At 37.2% G+C, this 21165-nt stretch overlaps 1 protein-coding gene across 3 annotated transcripts; it reads right to left on the bottom strand.

Annotated features, from left to right (window-relative positions):
* Positions 1 to 219: 219 nt before the first annotated feature.
* LOC131316549 (meiosis-specific protein ASY3) lies at positions 220 to 12621 on the bottom strand. 3 transcript variants are annotated; one of them, XM_058345955.1, is made up of 10 exons: positions 12370 to 12621; positions 8720 to 10210; positions 8444 to 8609; positions 6783 to 6920; positions 4011 to 4074; positions 3746 to 3895; positions 3523 to 3581; positions 3267 to 3401; positions 2337 to 2428; positions 220 to 649 (listed from the first exon to the last, which is right to left on the bottom strand). In XM_058345955.1, exons 1-10 carry the CDS (start codon positions 12430 to 12432, stop codon positions 578 to 580), a joined length of 2430 nt encoding a protein of 809 aa, XP_058201938.1. In that variant the 5' UTR covers positions 12433 to 12621; the 3' UTR covers positions 220 to 577. The 3 variants fall into 3 exon arrangements, with proteins under 3 accessions (XP_058201938.1, XP_058201939.1, XP_058201940.1); XM_058345956.1 differs by having other exon boundaries at positions 8483 to 8609; XM_058345957.1 differs by lacking the exon at positions 220 to 649 and having other exon boundaries at positions 2360 to 2445.
* Between the last annotated feature and the right edge of the window lie 8544 nt (positions 12622 to 21165).

Genomic DNA, 21165 nt, shown 5'->3' with positions numbered 1-21165 from the left:
ATGTCCAAACCAACTTGTGCGTACCAACAAAGTAAACGACCTGACAAATCTTTAGTGGTCCCAAAGAAGTTGATAGCAACTTAGAGGTTTCAAATCTGAGATATTAGGAGGAAAACAAACTCTAAATCTCAAGCCTTGACCACCAAACCAACGTCTTGAGGCTACTTTACTCGCTTGATTGCCCCCATGGTACTGTGAAATAAGCATACATTCCTGTGATTTGCAACCACGCATCCATTCAAGTTATAGATTGTGAGAATCCAAATCTGGTATTGCATTTGCTTGGTTGCCCTAATACTTTCAATAAGTTCTCAATAACGTAGTTTCCTACCAATGTATGATGCTCTGTCTCTTCAACTCATGGACCATACGTATCCGTTACATATCTTGTTGCTAGGCAGCCAAAACAGCAAAAAGACCATAACCGAGAATGTGAGGAAGAGTTCAAGTATGACGACTTCCAAAGTAAGAGGTCATTAAAAGGCCTTTCTGTTGCCTCAACCAAGTCCTCAGCAGAACAGATAAAAATCTTTACTAGGCACCTGACTTACGTGATAGATTCCAGTAAAAATTTGCTTCAACTGAGAACGCCCTCTTTCAAACACTCAGCTACAACATATCTCAACTGAAGCACCTTTTCCTTCGCCAACTGCAATGAAATTACACGAACCCAATTGCAAATATTTAAGCTGCCTCAATAGATAAATAATAACTATAATAAAAAGCAAAATGCAGCAGTTTCAAGTATTTTGGAACTGTAAACAATTGACCACAATTTTCAGACAGCAGAGTCTGGCTATCATTAACTATCCAATGTATTACAACTGCAGAATCTCATGTTTTCTGGAATTAAGGTGTATGCAGCAATAACATATGAGAATGGGCAAAGCTCTGGTATCTGTTACCTAGAAAAACAGTTTACACGACCAAAGATGCTATATTTTCAATGAAAAATAATTCATTTCACAGACGAGAAAGAGGGATTATTAACTCATAAGCTTCATGTCGCAAGTAGTGCCTTAAAGAGTGCAGCATATTGAATGGAGAAGGATTGCATAATGCTTAATAGATGTGACCTTTTGAAAGCAGATATCAAACCACAACATGCCATCAGGCCCATCACCAGTACAAGATGTGCTCACCAGTCTAGTTGTGTCCAATACCTATCTCATCACTCAATACCCTATACAAATGTGTTTGAGCCCCGAAAAGCCTCTAATTCCCCAATCCTAAATTCCTAGATATTTTTTTTAAATCTAGGGGAGAAAAAACTCCCACGCCCATACTTCCAACTTTCACCTCCGAACTCTCAACTGACTTCCACTTCCATACTCTCATGGCACACGTTGTCCACTTACAAGAAAAAAAGCACTCATATGTCAAACCGCAATGTGCACGGCTACTAGACCATGAGCTCTCTTCATTGTCAAAATTTGTTATCTTCTTCCTTCCACCGCACGGTTCACCTGCAATTTGCCTTGCAGATTACCCATCGCTCAAAGGTTAGTCTCCATTTTATAATTACCTACTCATATCAACAGAACTTTAAATTTTGATCAGTTGGATTGATCGCATTCCCTCTCTTAATGTTGTATATACTATTCCCCCAACCCCCGAAGGTTTTTATTGAGTGTCAAGTTCGGCTACTTTCGGTACGAAAATCTGTCGGACCAACTACTAATTGCCCGAAGATTGGTTCAAGTTCAGCTCCTTTCGGCACGAAAAATTTGGCAGACCAATTACCAATTGCTCAAATATTGATTTTCATTTTAGAATTACCTACTTTCAATCATCTATTTTTTTCTTTGTAGTATTTTTTCTCAAAATTTTGATTCAAGCAAGTCGTTGCGTTCAATCAAGCCAAAGATTGGTTCAAGCTCACCTCCTTTTGGTGTCAAAATTTGGCGGACCAATTACCAATTGCTTAAAGATTGGTTTTCATCTTAGATTTACCTACTTACAATCATCTACTTTTTGTTTGTACTATTTTTTCCCATTGCTCAAATATTGGTTTTCCTTATAGAGTTAACTACTTATGATCATCTATTATGGTTTCTACGCCGTAAATTAGTCAGTTTAATTTGAAAGTGATTAAGGAATGTAAGTGGGTATAGGTAAATGATCAAACTACCATTGTACCCGTTCAATGTACGTTAATGAGAAAAACACATCGTGAACTTTTTTTTGTTGCCCCATGCATCGAACGGGCACAACGCTAGTACCATAATATGCTATAGGCATAGCTAGGATTGCTAACAATATACTAGAGTCCTAATTCAAGTGGAGAAGCATTTGACGTGAAACCAAGTTCTAGATTCTTAGAGAAGGAAACTTGCCTTCTGGACAGCTGTAATTCTTCTTTCACCATCATCAAGTTGGGTCTCAATTGTTTCTTCTACTTGCTTGAGAAGCTTTCTCTGTGATGTTTCTGAGAGATTAAAGAATCTATAGAGAATCAGAACTATGGACTGCACAGTATCCTTATAAAAAATGAATAGCTTTGAGTGTACATTAACAGCAATTCAGCAATCTAAGGTCTCCCAATGCATCTGTTCATAAAACACTTAGGATGTAGAGAGTGCAAAATGGCACGGCATAGCAACATAGAAATAAATAGACTGAAAAAATGGCGGCATGATCTTTTCAATATATCAACTCGCCATTTCGACTTAAAAAAAAAAAGAAAAGAGAGAGAGTCAAGAGAAAATTTTGACAAATCTAACAGGTTAGGAAAAGCATGGCTGAACCTCAAAGGATAAAATCAAACATGTAATTACTCCATCAAAACATGATTTTATGAAGATTACATTGGAAACCAAACTTGTTACTTCTGATTTGCAAAGCATAGTCAACGTAACAAACGCATTTACAAGCATGTATTGGGTAAAACAATAAGCTATCAGTTAATACAACCATGTCAAGAAAGAAACGTAAATTGTCATTCGTAGAGTTGCTACATAAGGCTGCTCTGAATTATATGGGACAATGAATTCAATGACAAATCTATTTGCGCATCCTTCTGAATTATTGCAGTTACTATGTCCTACAACCCCCAATTTCACCTGACCAAAGAAACATATGGATCATATTGTACATTTATATTTTTTGTATTGTACGTCAAACATGCCACAAAAAACTTGACCACAAATATGGACCTCCTTGCTTATGTTTATCATGAGTTGGCATAACAACTAAGATAACTACCTAAAACAATGAAGACTGAAAGAAAAAAAAAAGCATCTAAAGAGATGAAGATGTAGTTATACTTTGCTTCTCCATTAATCCTCTAAACTCTATCTCCTGTGCTTCCATCCCTTCAACTGTGCTCCTGCATTCCTGCATATGCTGATTAACCTCTGCTTTGAACTTTTGATATATGAGTTTCAGTTTTTCTTTTTGTTCTGCATAAATCTTTCCGCATATAAGATCCACTAATAAAGTGGGAAAAAAGGTACAGGATTTACTAATATCAATTAAATTCATTACATTGTTATAGTCGTACATAGTTTTAAGTACGGTTACCTTCAAATTCAGTTTCTAGACGTTTTCTTTTTGATCTGCTGAGGCTTTTTAGCTTCCCACTGAAATATCACAACGAATTTTAGAAGCTCATGTGTCTTGCAAGGGAAAGGGGGAAAACCCCCATGAGAAATGAAGCCTAGTCCAACACCACCTCCGAGAGGGCCTAGCTCCAGAAGTGGTGGTGGCAACTTAAATTCCCAAACTGCCACTTCAAAATACATACACATCTCTTTGAATATGAGATTCAGCATTCTGAAGCTGCAAATGTATTCCCTCAGCAACAGACATCAGAACTTCGGCAGATTTCTTGCTAGTCAACGATTTTATTTTGCTTTTAACTCGTTCTAAAGCCAAAGTAATTAGAGTGATGGCACTGAGGAATGAAAATGGAAAACAAGCATCAATAACATCTATATGTTAGCAAAATAATAATATATTCTCCTTCAGGGAAAACATTTCATTGCTTGTTCAGACAGAAAAATAAATACTTGGCCAATCCATCATCTTGATTCTCGCCTGAAGTTCCAAGGAGTCCAGTACTTTCCTCAGTTCCTGTCCATATGGTACAGCCAAAGAAGAAATCAACAACAAGAATGACAAAGGCTATCATCTATGTGACACCCAGGTGGCGCAATGTTGCTAAACTGCATAGTGCATTCCAAAATTCCCATTTCGATATTGCAGACAATCCAAGTCCATGTACTTCCAACTAATACTAAGCCAATAGTTATGCCAAACACAACTGTGCATTCAATAAACACATGTAACGAGCAAAGCACACAAGCTGAATTTTACAGAGTCTTGCAAGGGTGTGTAAGAATGTGTTGTGGCTACCTGATTTAACAATTCAAGAAAATTCACTTGAACTTGCACTACTGAAACGTCGCATGTCATTCTTCATTAACAATGAAGGATCCTGATAGGTGCGTAAATACGCCTATTTATGCCCCCTAATTTAGGTTCGTTATGTCTTTTTAATGCACTACTTGGGATTTGATACTCATTTTTCGTGTTTCAGAACCTACGGAGTTGTTGGATGGCATTTGGAATTAAATGGAGAATTTTATACGGTGCCGATGAAATTAATCAAGAGATGGGACCAAGTTTAGATGAACGAAGGAGAGAAGCACCTAATCAAATTCCAAGTGTAGCTAGTGAAAGGCCATTTGGGTATTTGAATTAAAAGAAACAAATGGGCCAAAAAACCTTTGTTTGCACGTGCATATATGACAGCCCAGTGAATCCCTTTTATGGGTCGAAGAGGTTTACAGCAACAACTATAAAAGGAAGCAAGGGTTCTGTTTTGAGGGATCTTTCACACGCATAAACCGAGAACGGTGGCTGCCATCAGTATCCTTTTTCACACGCAGAAACAGAGAGCGAGGCTGCGATCAGGAGGCAGCACTTCGACTACGTCTACGCCTCGCGTATCACGGCCGAACCGACAACAGGAGCTTTGGGTTTTATTCTTTTACTATTCATTAGAAAGCTTTCAGTTTGTTGTTCAATGGAGTTCTGTTCTTACATGATTATTTGTTCTCACTCCAAGAGCGGCTAAACTATTCGGCTAGGGTAATGAGGAGGTCTCTCCAAGTAGCGTAGTTGTTAGATTTCTAGGGTTTTATATTCAACTTGATTGTGTGACTCGATCAATTCATAACTTTTTATGAAGTTTTACATTTTTCCAATATTCGAATGTGTTTGTATCCATGGTTTCAAGCACTGTCATGCAATGGTTTATAATGTTCTAGGATAGGCTTTGAGATAGACTATACGACGTGAGACGGGTCGTGCAGTTGGTTAAATCCAGTGAGACGATCCGTGCCGTGTTGAGATAGCTTATACGGAGTACAAATCTTGATTATCTTTTTGGGAATTATCAATAGGAATTGCTACCCTATGGTAGTCTGGTTGAATGTTGAATGTGAACCCTAGGTTTCGAAATAATTATGTTACAAGGGGAGACTGAATCGGAAACCCTAGTCCTTTCTCTCATTTGTTTCCAAATCCTTTAATCGCTTTCTAGTTTAATTTTAGTTTAATCAAATCAATCACAAATCCAAACTCCCTTTAGTTTCATAATTAAATTAGAAATTAATTGAAACTACTGCAACTCAGCTTTTTACTCCCTACGGACGATCCTGGACTTAATCACTATTCTTCGGAATACTAGTTAATTCCTTGGTTTTATAAATTATATTTTTGGTACAAAAACGACAGACCAAATCCAAACCTTCACTGTTAAAAACCAACTAAAACACAATCACGGTTTTTGAGAACACTTGCAATCAAGTAGTTCGTGCTTTGATATATTCTGCAAGAGCTGAATTTGTAATATGCTATATGCTCATACTAAATAAGTCATACAACAATTCAAAGTGGTTTTTAAGTCACAAGTTTTTGATGAATTTGTTGATTAAAATTGCGGGTAATAACTAACCCAGCAACTCAGTCCTTTTAGCATTAATATGACGAAGACACAAGAAAGATGAAACTGTATTGTGTTTATTCTAGCAACATATAGCACAGGAGGCAAAAACTTCAGAAAAACTGGTTACCAGGATCTCGCTCTTGCTGGAACTAAAATCTAATCAAATGGCCCGGAACAAAAAAATAATTAATTACTACTACGACCCAGGCCTACCTGGTCCTGTCTATGAAAAGTGAATTCCAAATCTCATGGCTTGGAACTTGGAAGCCACTTTGAGCAGCCGAAGGAAGAAAAAAAAGACCTTCATGACAATACGAAAGCGAAAGAATTGGTATCCCACAACCACTAGAAGTTGGATGCAGGGAGTATCCGACCTTTATAAAACAGAAGTACAGTGCCCTTCACCTCAGCTTATATGTTAGCTGGTTAGCTGGTCGCGTAATAGAAACTGTGACCTTTGCCATGAGTGAGCAATTATTTGCTGAATCAAAGTTTTACTGTATCTGTAAATTTAAAGTTTTCAGAGTTGCCTTGTAGACTTGTAGTCCAGTTGGGGTTGAGGAATCGGGAGACGTCTTGATTCCAGAGTGAGCATGGTAGGATAAATTAGGTCCCCATTATTGATCAGAATGGAGAAAGCCAACAGGTGTTTATTTTGGCATCCGGGATGGGATAAGATTCCACCCTGCCCTGTTGCCATCCTTACTTCACTCTTTTGTATGCCCTCATCCCCACCCTCTTCCACTCCCACCCCTGCTTCAGCTTCGTGCAATTGCCAATTGTGGAGCATAAAGTAGCAAGAAGATGACTTCTTTAAAAAAATAAGTACCTTTTGGAGAGGCTGACATGGGACTGCCTCCATTTAATCTAATGTCTTCGTGGCTCCGGAGTCTTTTACTTGGGTACAGCACAAACTTTGGTTTCCCTCTTGTACAAATTTCTGGAGTTGGCGATTCTGTTCCCCACCCTGCAAATGTTCCCCAGAATCAATTAAGAAGGAAACAAGAAAAGAAACCACTCACTGTGGTTGCAATCTATTAATTGAGTATGGTGCAGACTGCAGAGGTATACATCCAGACTGAAGTAACTAAACAGACGGGCTTAAACTGCATGGCTGGAAGCCAAAGCTTGTGTACTAAGAATAGAGATTTCCTACGGCACTGGGAAATTCAATGCAACCAATATTATGATCAAAGAAACATTACTGCTGCGGCTAACATTGAACGTAGTAAAAGAATGTCTGCTCATTCCATAAAATACCTTGAGTAGTCGAGGACTACCAATACAGTGTACATATACAAGTGCACACTCTCAGGTGCATCTACATATTCCTTAGTTGTGGGTTCAGATCAAGCTTTAAACTTTATAGAAGCCCAACTTCTTTTAAGAAAATGCTATGTTACAAATAAGTGCAATATATGACACTTGCATTACATTAGAAGACAACTTCTATTCACTTGAAAATAATCTGAAACAGGGGTCACATCCACGGAACATTGTAGGCTCTGTTCGCTTATTCAGAACTTCCATTCAAGTAAGAACAATAACATATAGTTAAAATGTAATGTCATGAATCCCTTTACATTCACATGCAACAAGGTATAATAACAGGTTTTGGTCAAAATAAAAGGTTATAATACCAGGTTAACCAAGAAATTACAAATAATTCCAATTGGAACAAATGCTTAATAAGAGCTCCTCTTCTATTCACCATAGTCGAGCTTAAGCACAAAATTGATACCACTAATGCATGTGCAATTAGGATTAACCAACAACAACGTGCCTCCGTCCCCCCCAACCCCACAAACTTTATTAATAATAAAGTAAAACAAGTACTATGAAGTAAGAAGAGAGCACCCTTTTCCCTCTCTGGCTACTGCTAAATTTAGGCAATACACAGGGATGTGTGCTATGGAACATTGCTCGGGTAGTTTTAATAACAAGTTACAATTTACAACCAAATCGAATGGAGTTAGACCACCTGTAGCTAATACTGAACCTTGACAAAAAGAAGCCAAATGCTAAAAGAAATTGCATTACTTAACTTTACAACAGTACTTGCAAACAGAATAAAAGGAATTGATCCCTGACATTTTCTGGAAGTACTAGTCTTATTCTACTTTCGTTTAGTATCTAATTTAATTCTTTTGGGGGAAGCGGGCGTAGCAAGTACAGGAGACAAATTCTATGAAGTTTATATTAAGCCATCAGTAGAAAGACCTATCAAGTTTCTTTGTTAGTGTCTCGGAGCTTGACATGAGACAGCAAAGCAAAGAAGAGTGACAAACATTGCTTGTCTTCTAAGAATAGTGGTGCAAATAACTGATATCATTTATATTATTTTGTCCATTTTTCAAAGTAATACCATGTTAAGAGCAGCGGCAGGTTGGGCAGCAGAAATTGGCGTTTGTTCATGAATCTAATTTGTGTTCTTATGTGTTGCGGGACGCATATTATCTGAAACTAGAAGAATGTATTCAGTGTGCATACTTGAGCGTATGTCTTGACAAACTTCATTAATGGGTGAACCTTCTTTAGAGCTCTTGGAGTTCCTTTCTTCAAAAGATGATTCAGACAGCCAGTATTCTGCATCTTTCTCTTTCATATGGGGCTGTGATTTCATCAGCGGTGAATTTCCAAGTTCCTCTGCATCATCCTGTAATCTAATTAAGGAATGACAAAATGCTTAAATGACTAAAGCAGGTTGCAAAAGCAAGACGCATAACTGAAATTAACAGAATTGGCTCCTGGTGACCGTAAGGATACAGAAGATTCTGTCTCTGCATCTGCTTTATGATAATCTGGTTTTGAGGCTATCAAACTATTAAAGCTACAGTGTGAAGGAGTGTGATCATCCCGTTCTCCATGATTGCTTTCCGGTGGGGAGCTATGAGAAACACTTTTGTTCAGTGTTCTAAACTCAAATGTTGGGCTCTGGAGATCAACATGTGGATCCACAGTATTTTCTGAAGACAAATCAGCCAAGTCTTCTTGCCGGTCCCTATGTTGTGGAAGTACTGAATAATTTGGATTACCCAGCTGGTCTGTCATCTTCATTGCTTGTAACTGAGGAGAATCCTGTTTCCGGATTCTGCTCTCCATGTCAGCAAACTCACTGTTGTGCTCAGGAGGGTAACTGCGAAGCCGTTCCATCATATTTCCGATTGATGATGTCTTCTCAGCACATTTGGTTTTTTTGCTCATAAAGGTGGGCTGCTGAATGTTTCCTGCATTGGCCTTTGGAGAAAAGAAGATACTATGTGCCTCAGCTTTTGAACCTTTTCTCTCTCTCTTCTTGCTGTTGGACTTTGGAGAACGACCAATGACAGCAGCATCCAGTCTTCCAGACAATCCTTCTTCAAAAGAGAGAATGTTCTGCTGTGGTAGTTTCCTTGTACGGGATGGCGCATCCTTGATTTTGTTTGTCTGTACTTTACTTGGAGCTCTCTTCCTGGTCAAAGATCGAGTCACCGGTCGCCTGGTAGTATGATCAGGGCTATCAGAATCTGCTTCTATGGTGTCCGAATTCTGTCTAGGCTTCACAACTGGTTTACTATTTTTATCAATGTTCTGTTCTGGGTTTAAATTATTTACACCCACCTCAAGAGCTTGAGAAACTTGCTTGTTTGGTGAAGAAACAGTCCCAAGTATATCCCAAAGCTTCTTTCTCAAAGCCTCCCTCCTGTCTCCTGTTCTGTTTGTTTCATCTTCTACCACATCTTTATCTGGTGCATACCTTTCCTGTGCATTTGCAAACAAAAATTCTTCCTTCTCTTTGGGTCCATTCTTGCCTCCACTTCCATAGGAGACACTATCACAGTTTTTTTGTTTAGCATCACCAGACTGTAAAACCGACATCTGGTTTCCAAAACACTGAACAGAAAATGTTCTCGGTGCTTCATTTACTCCACTTAAACTATTAGACCTACCATCACCAGCTGGCAAGTCCATGGTTAGTTCTGCATTGTGTTGTTTCACGTGTAAAGATCTGGTAGAGACCCATGGGGAAGACTCGGGCTCTGGACCCGCAGTGTGGTTTCCTTGAATGACATCCTTGGGTCCTCCACAATTTCCATCACCGATGGGATTTACCTTGGCAGGCACCTTTTCTGCATTGGGCACCACTACGTCATCTTCCTTCCTCATTTTGGGTCTTGTATTAGCGGAGTAGTCTACCATGACTCCTATTGATATCTTCCTGGACTGGCTCCATGGATGGCAATTGCTGCCAAAACTCCGCCAATCACTCACATGGTCCTGATTCATATTAAGAATACATCTTAAGTGACAACTTTGTCAAGTTTCCTATGTGCTCAAAATAGATAGGGTAGTTATAACATGAATTTTGCTCAGCAACAAGCATGAGATCAGAAGCTGGTCTTAAGTGACAACTTTGTCAAGTTTCCTATGTGCTCAAAACAGATAGGGTAGTTATAACATGAATTTTGCTCAGCAACAAGCATGAGATCAGAAGCTGGTCCCATAGGTGATCAAAAGTCCACGACATCATGGAACATGACAACTTCACACTGGTCCTTCCTTAATGTTTTAAAAAAAAAGCACAACATAAATCATAAAGCTAAAGACACGAGTTCAAATAATTCAAAAACCGTGTGGGCGAGCATGGAATAGAAATTGGAGTGATGCTGTGCGTATCCTAAGTACCCTAAACATAAATTCTAGAGTTTCTTAATGACCTCTTAATCCCGCGAGCTTTGATTTCTATCAATCACAGTTGTTAAAAGTTTGGAGGACTGAACAGGAGTAGATCAATACATTGAACAAGAACCATGAGAGCAGAAACTGCTGCCATAAGCCAATCAAAAGGTCATAGCATCATGGATATAACTTGACACTGATCCTCCTCTAAAATTTAAAGTAGGAACAGGGTAAACTATGGTTAAGTACACAAGTTCAAATCAATCAATAACCGTAGAGGAATAAAATAGTTGGACATAGATAATAGTTCTCTGAAATACGAAATCGCAGAATATGTGTTCTCCCGTGGTTTCTGTACTCTCCCACCATTGTCACGTGTTTAGAGGCGCAAGCAGGAAATTAATACAAACAGCGGCTAGAATCTAAAAACTAGCTCCAACATTCAATAACAACTGTCAAGTAAAAAATCGAAAGGACAAAAGTAGCAGCTCAGAACCAACAAAGTTGAACAAAACTGATTCCGTAATTCTATGGCTTGGTGTAGTAGCAGCTCAGAACCATCAAGGTTGAATAAAACTGACTCCGTACTTGTACGGGTGAGTGTAGCAGGACACTCACAAATGCAAAAAATGGTTCAGAGCCTAACCATTCCCTCCTATTGACATAAGATTTGACATTATATCACCAATTCATTCTGAAACTTCCATAGACTTTAGGTTTTCCATTTACAACCTTTTGCCCATAAATTGACAAACAATGTTAACGACGGTATCGGCTACACTATGTACTGGAGAAAGTGGGTGATAATGTGAGGATAAGAGTTCCATACTTGGGTCCTATACATACACATGCTCTTGAACCATTAGAAGAATAGGTGTAAGTGATGCATGATGAGACTGGCTCCATACTTGTATGAGGGGTGTAGCAGGATACTGACAAATACAAAATTGTTCAGAGCCTTGCCTTCTCCTATTGACTTTATATCACCACTTCATTCTGAAACTTCAATAGACTTTTAAGTTTTCCATTTACGACCTTTGCCCATAAACTGATTTACAATGTTAAAGGCAGTATCGGCTACATTATCTACTGGAAAAAGTGGGTGATAAAGTGAGGATAAGAGTTCCATATTTGGGTCCTATACATACACATATTTTTTAACCATTTAAAAGAAGAGGCATAAGTGATGCATGATTACCATGTTGGCATGAATGAGTTGTATGAATACTATGCATGAGTCACAGTACGAGTGAATTAAAATGTTATAAGTCATCTCCTACAATTATCTTCTTCCAAATTCGGAGTGTGTATTATATTGCTCTTGCTTCCAACAAAAACAAGTAAATTCGAGATCCAAGACCAAATTATATTATCCCAAAACCAAAACATAGTTATTTAGGATGGTAACTCTAACTACACATAAACTAAATTAAAGGTGTCCTGAATCCTCCACCAGTATCAGAAGAATCTCCATCAATGAGGCCATCTAAATTCTAAGTGCATAGAATCTTAATGTATGAGAAACAATAAAATGAAACGAATTAATTCATGAAACCCTAGAACAGCCTCTGGAAAGACATACGAATTGTCGAGATTTGTGGAATTGAACGAGAAATCAATCAGTTTCGAGAATAGTTTTTTGCTGCAACTAATCTACCAATTCTTTAGGCTACAACAAAAAATCTGAGCAAATACATTAATTATGAAATGATGAGAAAGAATGAGATAATTTAACTCAGATTTCTAAATAAGCTTACATCTGAATATGTGATGGCTTCTCTCGAACCATGCACGTCTTTCCTCGAACTCTCTCCCGTCATATCTCTCTCTCTCTCTCTCTCTCTCTCTCTCTCTCTAGATATAGATATACATACTCCTTTTTGTTTTCTCTCGGCACCTCTTTCCCGCCTTCGGGAAATGGGGGAGGGAAAAACCCCAAATTAGATTTCCCCCACTAACACGAAGTACTTTCTGTTTTGCACAGGTGGACTCTCCTGCCCCCCTCCCACGGATATATTGTAGTTAGTGCAGTTTTTTTATTTGTCTTCAAAATATCTGGCATTCGGATTCATCCAGGCGAAATGAATTATTAAAATAATAATAAAAAACTTGAAATAGAAAAAAAAATAAATATATATATATACATATATATATATATATAAAATACATTAAAGTGTCTTTTTAAAATATACGTATTTGAATCTTTTTGGGTTTGGGGCGACTATTCGTAGCCTCGTATTTTCTCCTTTAGCCCGTTAAAAATTTTCAATTATACTCGACAGTTAGTTACCGAAATTGAGATACATTTTCAGCATACAATTACCGAAATATAATATTTTTTTTTCAACAATTATTTACCGAAAATATATGTTCGGCAGTTGTTTACCGAATGTTGAACATATTTTCGACATGTAGTTATCAAAATATAATCTTGTTTTCAACAACTATTTACCGAAATGTTATGTATGATTTTCAATAACTATTTACCGAAATGATGTGGGCTAAGGAAAAAAATACGAAGTTGCGAATAGTCGTCTCCTTTGGTTTTTATCCTACTTTTTACTTCTTAGAAAAATTTTAAAAATAATAAAATACTCTCCTATTAACATCAAACCGTTTTCACTGAAATCTACAGGTAAAAGACACTCCTTTGAGATTCTCTCTTGGAATGATTAAATAATCTGATTTGGTCAAATCAAAAAATAAAGAAAAAATGCAACAATGCTACTCACACAATAATTCAAACATAATAACTTACATAATCTCTCACATACATGTGGGGCCCACACATAATAGTGTGTGTAGAGCTCACATGTATGTAAGAGGTTGTATTTAATGTTGTGTGTTGAATTATTGTGTGAATATCATTTTTTTTTAAAATGAAAGGGTGATACATCCTTGCATTGTGCATTGCCATTCTCATTTCTCTTCTTCAATCTCAAATGGCAATTTTGCCATATATATATCAAGGGAGCATCTATGGTACCCTTTGTCCATTCGTTTTTGAGAAGGCGTAACATGTTACGAGGGGCAACATAGAATGACGTAACAAAAATAAATATAATGGCCTAACATTTTCAAACCACAAAATGACATAACATTTACCAAAAGAAAGCATAACATTTTCACCATATCGTGGCTACCATTTTCGAAATGGCATAACATTATCAAAATTACTTTTCTTACGAGTGTCCCCGTCATTACATTGACCACAAAATGACGAAATATTTGATTTGAGAATGCGTAACATATTACGATTTGGGACACCATAGAATGGAATCCTTTAAATCTTTACACATAACAAAGGAATTTGCAATTTGGCATCTGCCAAGTTTGAGAGAATTTCCAATTGTGGGTGTAGCACCCAATTTGCCATTTCTTTTGGGATTTTTTACAAATGATTAGGAATTATGATGTGGATCCTCTTTTATCGAAAGAATCAACATGAAATTCCGATTGATAAAAAAATAATAATAATCAACATGAATGCAGAGTGGGTCTGGATTAAAAAAATAAGAGTGACTTTTTTTTTGTCTTTATTCAATTTTTTTTTGCATTTGTTAGTTTTGCGTGAAATTTTTATAATTTATTGATTATTGTCAACAAGAGGAACCAAAAAAGTATAAAATTTTCATTGCTTTATTTATCTAATTGGCCCTGTATTCTTTTTGTTCCAGCCTTTTGACTTATAAAAAATAAGTCAAAAAGCTAGTATATATTTTTTTTATTTTAAAAGAGTTTCGATCCTTTTTTTTTTTTACTTTTTCGGTTTTTTTCGTCAAAACGAATCAATAAGTTGCAAAAATTTAACGCAAAACTAACAAATATAAAAATAAAAATAAATAAAGACCAAAAAAAGTCACTGGCTATTTTTTAATCCAAACTCACCCACAGTCCACCTTGATGAGCTCCAATTCCCTTTAGAAATGCAACAGTTTTTTTTTACGTTGCGTGTTGAGTTTTTTTTTTTACTATAGTTTCCTTTTTTGGTTAACAACCGAAACATAATAATATCTCTATTATAAAACAGAAATGTGTAGGGACAAGTTGTTGCAATAGCTCAAATTTGTTTGATCCAATGGTTGATGTGTACTCTTCAACTCTCTTAAGAATGTGCCCAAAATCTTTCAAATATTTCACAAAAATGCCATATTTTCTTTTTACCCAGCTTCTGTCGTTGGCATAATAAATAAAAAAATTCCCCATGCCGCCCCTCTCTCTCTCTCTCTCTCGCTCCTGTCATCTTTCGAATCCCCACCGAAATCTACAAATTCCGTCGAAAGTTAGGCCAAGAAACATTCCTTTCGATTATCAAAAAAAAAAAACATTTTTTAGGATTTTTGATTTATTCCAGTGAAACTGGTTGAAAAAAGCTGCGTGAAAGCTGGGTCAGGAAAGCTTCGTGAAAGCAAAGGTAATGGGTCTAACAAATAAATCATTTTTTGTAAGTCGTGTGAAACATTCCTTTGGAATTTTTTTTAGGAGTTTTTGGTGTCTGTTTCTTTCCAATGTACAGGTAGTGTTTAAATTTCAATTTAGCTGCTGTTCCGGGTGGAATTTGTGTCTGTTTCGAGTGTTCAAGAAATTTGGGAGATTTTTTTGGTGCTGGCGGATGGGTGTGTTGTTAAATAAACCAAACCAAATCGAGCTTTACGTCCCAATCACTTGGAATCGGCTACATGAATCTGTTTTCTTCATTGAGCTCTGACAATGATCATTTGTTCACATAGACCCATTATACTCGTATTTTTGCACACTATAGCATCTAATGTCAATTTAGGTCTATCCATCCCCATAACATTGCTACCTAGAGCTATCTTATCCGCTCTTTTAACTACTGCATCTTCTTCTGATCTACAGTAGATATGCCCAAACCACCTTAGCCTATTTTTCATCAACTTCTCCTCTATAGGTGCAACACCTACCATCTTACGAGCTGTTTCATTTCTAATCTTATCTCGTCTAGTCTTACCACACATCCACCTCAACATTCTCATTTTCGTTACATTCATCTTACTCACATGTTCTTTCTTAATAAATCAATATTCTATCCTATAAAGCATCGCTGGTTTTATGGCAGTTCCATGAAAATTTTTCTTCAATTTTGTGGGTACACTATTGTCACATAGTATACTAGTAGCGCTTCTCCACTTGAGCCACTCCACGTGGATCCTATGGGTCACATCATCAGCAATCTCTCCATCTCTATAAATAATTGAGCCTAAATACATAAAATGATCACTCTTTGGTATCTCCCGGTCTTGGATCATTACTCTTTCTTCATGTGTACTATTGGTACCACTAAACTTGCACACCATATACTCAGTTTTACTCCTACTTATCCGAAAACTCATTGACTCTAATGCTTCCATCCAAATTTCTAGTTTCGTATTAACACCTCTAGCAGTTTCATTTACGAGGACAATGTCATTTGCAAACATCATACACCATGGAATATTCTTTTGAAATTGTCTAGTCAATTCATTTATAACCAAGGCAAGCAGGTACGGGCTCACAACTGACCCTTGATGCAATTCTACAGTAATTAAAAATTTACTTGTTTCCCCTACTGGTGATTTAATGGTAGTGACGGCACCTTCATATATGTCTCTAATCACCTCGATCTACCATTTGGTCACTCTTTTTCTCTCCAGAACCCACCATATGATGTCCCTAGGCACTTTATCATAAGTCATTTTATAAGTCTATGAAAATCATATAGAGATCCTTCTTATTTACTCTGTGTTTTTCTACCAATTTGCTTAATAGGTAGATATCTTCCATGATTGATCTTCATGGCATGAACCCAAACTGTTTCTTTGACACCGTAGTCATCATCCTTAAGCGATACTCAATAACTTTTTCCCACAATTTCATTGTATGACTCATCAATTTAATACCTCTATAGTTGTTTCAGTTTTGAATATCCGTTTTATTCTTATAGATAGGTACTAAGGTACTCCTTCTCCATTCATCGAGTATCTTCCTAGTTATAATAATCTTGTTGAACAATTTCGTCAATCAAGTCACTTAGACTTTTATACACTTCAATAGGGATACCATCTAGTCATAGGGCCTTACCCGGTTTCATCCTTTTCAAAACTTTAACCACTTCGAACTTTTGTATTATTCGATAAAACTCATATTCTATATTTTCGCCAGGTACATACACTTCCTTTCCACAAAAGCATCGTTTATGTTTCTCGTTTAACAACTTATCGAAATACGACTTTCATCTATCCTTGATCGCCTCGCCTTTCGCCAATACCATCGAATCAATACCTTTTATACACTTAACTTGAGAAATGTCTCTAACCTTCCTTTCTTGTAGCTTAGCAAGTTTATAAATAAATTTTTTTTCATCTTTACTATCGAGTCTAGTGTAGAAATTCTCATAGGCTTTCAACTTAGCATTTCTAATGGTTTTTTTAACTTCCTTGCTAACTTGCATATACCCCTGAAAATTTTTCACATTTCGGTCCTTTTGCCACTTTTTAAAGCACTCATTCTTTACTTTTACCATGGCTTGAACCTCGTAATTCCACCACTATGTCTCCTTAGAAATTGTATATTTTTCCTTCGACTCACCAAGAACTTCTTTCGATATTCTTCTAATACCGTCAGTTATCGTATTTCACATATTGTCATTATCGCCTTCCACTCTCCCACTGTACTTCTTGAGACATTCTTTCCTTAAATACCTATAGTTTTTCCCTTCTGAGGCCCCACCATTTAGTCTGTGGGCATCTAGTTTCCTTTTTCCTTCTATTATTCCCCTTGAGACAAATATCTAACACTAAAAATCTATGTTGTACCACTAGACACTTTTCGGGAATAACCTTACAATCCTTACATGTCAAGCGGTCTGCATTTCTAGCAAGAAAATAGTAGATTTGGCTTCTATTGGCTTCACTCTTAAAGGTAATTAAATACTCATCTCGCTTTCTATAGAGAGTATTCTTAACTATAAGGTCAAAAGCTACTGCGAAATCTAAAATCCTCCTACCACCTTCGTTAAGGTCACCAAATCCAAAGCCACCATGCACCTTCTCATACCTTTACTTATGCACTCTCACATGATCATTGAAATCGTCTCTTATAAATAGTTTCTCCCCAAAAGGTATTCCTTAAACCACGTCATCTAATTGCTCTTTAATAAGATCATCCAAGACTACTTGGAGTGCATAAGTACTAATAATATTAACTATACTCTCTCTGATCACAAGCTTAATTGAAATAATTTGATCTTCTTTTCTCGTTACTGTAACTACCGAATCTTACAGATGTCTATCCTTACCCGTATAGTAAAGCTTATAACCTGTGCCCTCTATCTCCTTAGCTTTCTCCCCTACTCACTTAGTCTCATAAAGGCAAGCTATACTAATCATCTTCCTAAGCATGATGTCAACTAGCTCCCTAGTCTTACTCGTTAATGTCCATATATTCCAAGTTGCTAAACAAATCATATAGTTCTGGGCTAGCTTCTTTACCCGCATTCGTCCAGGCACGTGCGAGAACCCTTGCTCACTTATCACCACACCCGGGTGCCGATATGGCGCCCCTTGCTCATTTTTTGAAGCATCCGAAGGCAAGCACAACGCATCGCTGAAAGGGAACGTCCTAGCATGTCTCGTAATCATATTTGGATTCATGTCATAAAGATCTGACGGATTTTTTTTATGTGCTGGTTGTCAGCTACCTAACGCACAACCCTCCTCCTTTATCCGGGCTTAAGATCGGCTGGGAAATAAAGATAAAACTCTAAGCATGAACCAGACAGAGTTGGGTGTGTTGTTAAATGTTACACATAATCGAGTTTTGTTATTTTGACTCCTCTTGGCATTCCGTTTTGAATGATAGTTTAGTAGTGTAATCCGCGTCTAGGTCCATGTGTTTTCAAACCCTTCTTTTTCTTTTTCTCCATTCATTTTTCTGTTATCATCGGGTTGCCCGTGCCTACACAGGTAGAAATTTATGCAAGTCTTGGTAGAAATTGAATTTTAGAATAGTAACTCCATGGGTACATAATTTTCAGCAAATTGAGTCAATTCCAATCGGGGTAGCTAGGTAGTGCCGTAGGTACGGACAAACACTATGCCTCATGTGATTGCTTACAGTGGGGTATTTCAACCAAAGCTTAAGTTCTTTGTAACATTTTTCGATAGCCTGTTTTTTTCTCGCAGTCCGAACTAAATTTTTTTAACTTTTTATATGGTTAGTTTGTAGCGTTTAATAACTATTAGTGATTGAAGTTACATTGAGGTTTTTGATTTCTGGGTTCTAATATGTTTTTTCATTTCTGCAAATGGATTTAATGTATGTGGTGGGGGATCCATAATAGTGCTATTTTAACTTTTTTATTTGGTTTTTACTGTGATTCCATAGGCAAATTGATAGTTCTTTGTAGCTAGCTTAAAAGTTTAGTTGGGGGAGTGCCATAAGCACGGGTAATTCTCTTTCGTGCCACTAAAAAGAGGATCATATACTACACACTAATGAATTGATTTAGTATTTGAGTCACTAGCTAATAAGTGTCATAGGCACAGACAATTCCAACTGGGATGCGTAGTGCCGTAGGCACGTGTAAGCACTAGTTGTTAACATGATATATATGGTGCTGGGGAATTTAACTCGTACAAAGTCATTATCAAATTGAAATCTAAACAAATCACTTACAAATCTGCCTTCTTGTTACTCCAATCCCCTCAGCCTACCCCTCCCCTCCTAGAGCGGTCATGGGTTTGGAAAGCCAACACCCACCCTCACATAACCCACTTCTCATGGCTTGCGATCCAAAGTCGTCTCCCCACCATGGATTTTTTGGCTAGACGTCATGCACTCCTTCTAATACTTGTCCTCTATGTGGCACTTCTAGAGAATCCTTGTTGCATGCCTTACATGACTGCACGAGTGCTAAATTTTTTTGGAATGATATTTCGACGCCAAACCTAGTTCGAGACTCTTTTTCGGGAGACCTTGTTACCTGGTTCCATCTTAATTGCTCTTCTAAGGCTATTCACCACTCGGGCCTTCTTTGGCAGGTGGTTCTTCCATTGGCTTGTTGGAATAGTTGGCTAAACTGCAATAAAATTGTTTTTAAACATTGTAGTACCGAGAACTTCCTTGTTCATAATTGGATAAAAATTGGTAAAGCGCAAGAATGGGAATTTGTACATAACATGAATACCAATTTGAAACAAAAAACGACTGATGGTGGGCTGGTGCCATCCACAGGTGGGCGTGGTTAAGCTCAATGCCGATGGAGTCTGAAATGCTGAAGAGAACAGAGCTGTTGCTGCAATTCCTGTTAGAGACGGTAATGGAATGTGGAATCGGATCACAAGGTTCTTTAGGGCAATAGGCTCTTTGATAGCATTACATTCGAGTTTTGGGCCTTAAGGGACGGGCTTCAGTTGGTCCATGATATGAACTCACTAGAGTTGAAGTGGAAAACTGATGTCTGATGCTAAGGAAGTCATTCAACTGTTGAAGCATTCGGTGCTTGGTGACCATTATGTCAAAAATATTGTTTGTGATTGTAGGTCTCTCCTTTAGAAGCTTCAAACGGAGGTCCATGTTCTTAGAGAAGCAAACTTTTGTGCGGATGCTCTAGCAAAATCTAACTTTAATGGAAGCGTATCCACTTTAGTCCATGTTTAATTTGGACTTGAGATGATAGTCGTAATCTGAACCATTCAATATTGTAATCAATAGTTCGAATCTTCTCAAAGGCTCTTCATTGAAAGAATTGATTCTTGAATTTTTCGGGCGAAAAGTCCTTAAGCAGATTTGAACTCTTGATTTCCCAATGTATGATTTAGATTTGAATTGCTTCCTCCGGTCCAAAACATGGACGAAGGAGAATCCGATTCCAACTTTAATTGTAATAATTGAGTAGAATTTCATTTGTGTTCGTAGAATACTTCATAATTAGTCTATATTTGGATGGCCGGAATCTTGAGTAGGAATATAAAATTATTACTGAGCATTGGGTAGGAATAACAATATGATTTCCAGGAAATCAGGAATTAGATTCCTAAGAATATAAGATGTGAAGTAATTTCATTCCAGTATTTGGATTAATTCCGTAATCTTATGCAGGAAATAATTATTTTAGAAATTTAACAAAGTCAACATTTTTTTTCTTGTTAATTGAGTCCGGAATCTAAGATTACTATGGGGTATGAGAGAGATGAGTTTCCCACTCAATCTGAGAGTGTCCCACTCAATCTGAGAGTGTGATCCATGATTAGATATGTCATCAGAAATCACATTCCTATTCCCTTTATTCCAACGTGGGAATCATGGAAGTATGATATCGCATTCCTATTGTTGTCGATTCCAAACGTTGGGATCCGCCATCCAAATTGAGCCTATGAGAAATGATTTTTACATTCCTCTTTTTATCTTTATTCACATAAATTTATATGGTTGCCATGTGGAAAAGAGTGTTGAAAAAAAGACAATATAATAAATTCATGTGCATAATGAAAAAAGAAGAAGAGTGAATTATAAAAAGAGATTATGAAAAAAGGGCAAACAATAAAAATTGA

This window comes from Rhododendron vialii, chromosome 2a (assembly GCF_030253575.1).
Source record: "Rhododendron vialii isolate Sample 1 chromosome 2a, ASM3025357v1".
Taxonomy (NCBI): domain Eukaryota; kingdom Viridiplantae; phylum Streptophyta; class Magnoliopsida; order Ericales; family Ericaceae; genus Rhododendron; species Rhododendron vialii.
This window is presented reverse-complemented; position numbering and strand designations above follow the sequence as displayed.

Excerpts from the sequence above, each read along its gene's own strand:
- LOC131316549 (XM_058345955.1), bottom strand. The coding sequence starts at position 12,432 with ATGACGGGAGAGAGTTCGAGGAAAGACGTGCATGGTTCGAGAGAAGCC. Across the intron at positions 10,211-12,369 it reads AAGCCATCACATATTCAGAT|GACCATGTGAGTGATTGGCG; the intron begins GTAAGCTTATTT and ends AATATGAATCAG. Across the intron at positions 2,429-3,266 it reads AGGATTAATGGAGAAGCAAA|AAACATCACAGAGAAAGCTT; the intron begins GTATAACTACAT and ends TTAATCTCTCAG.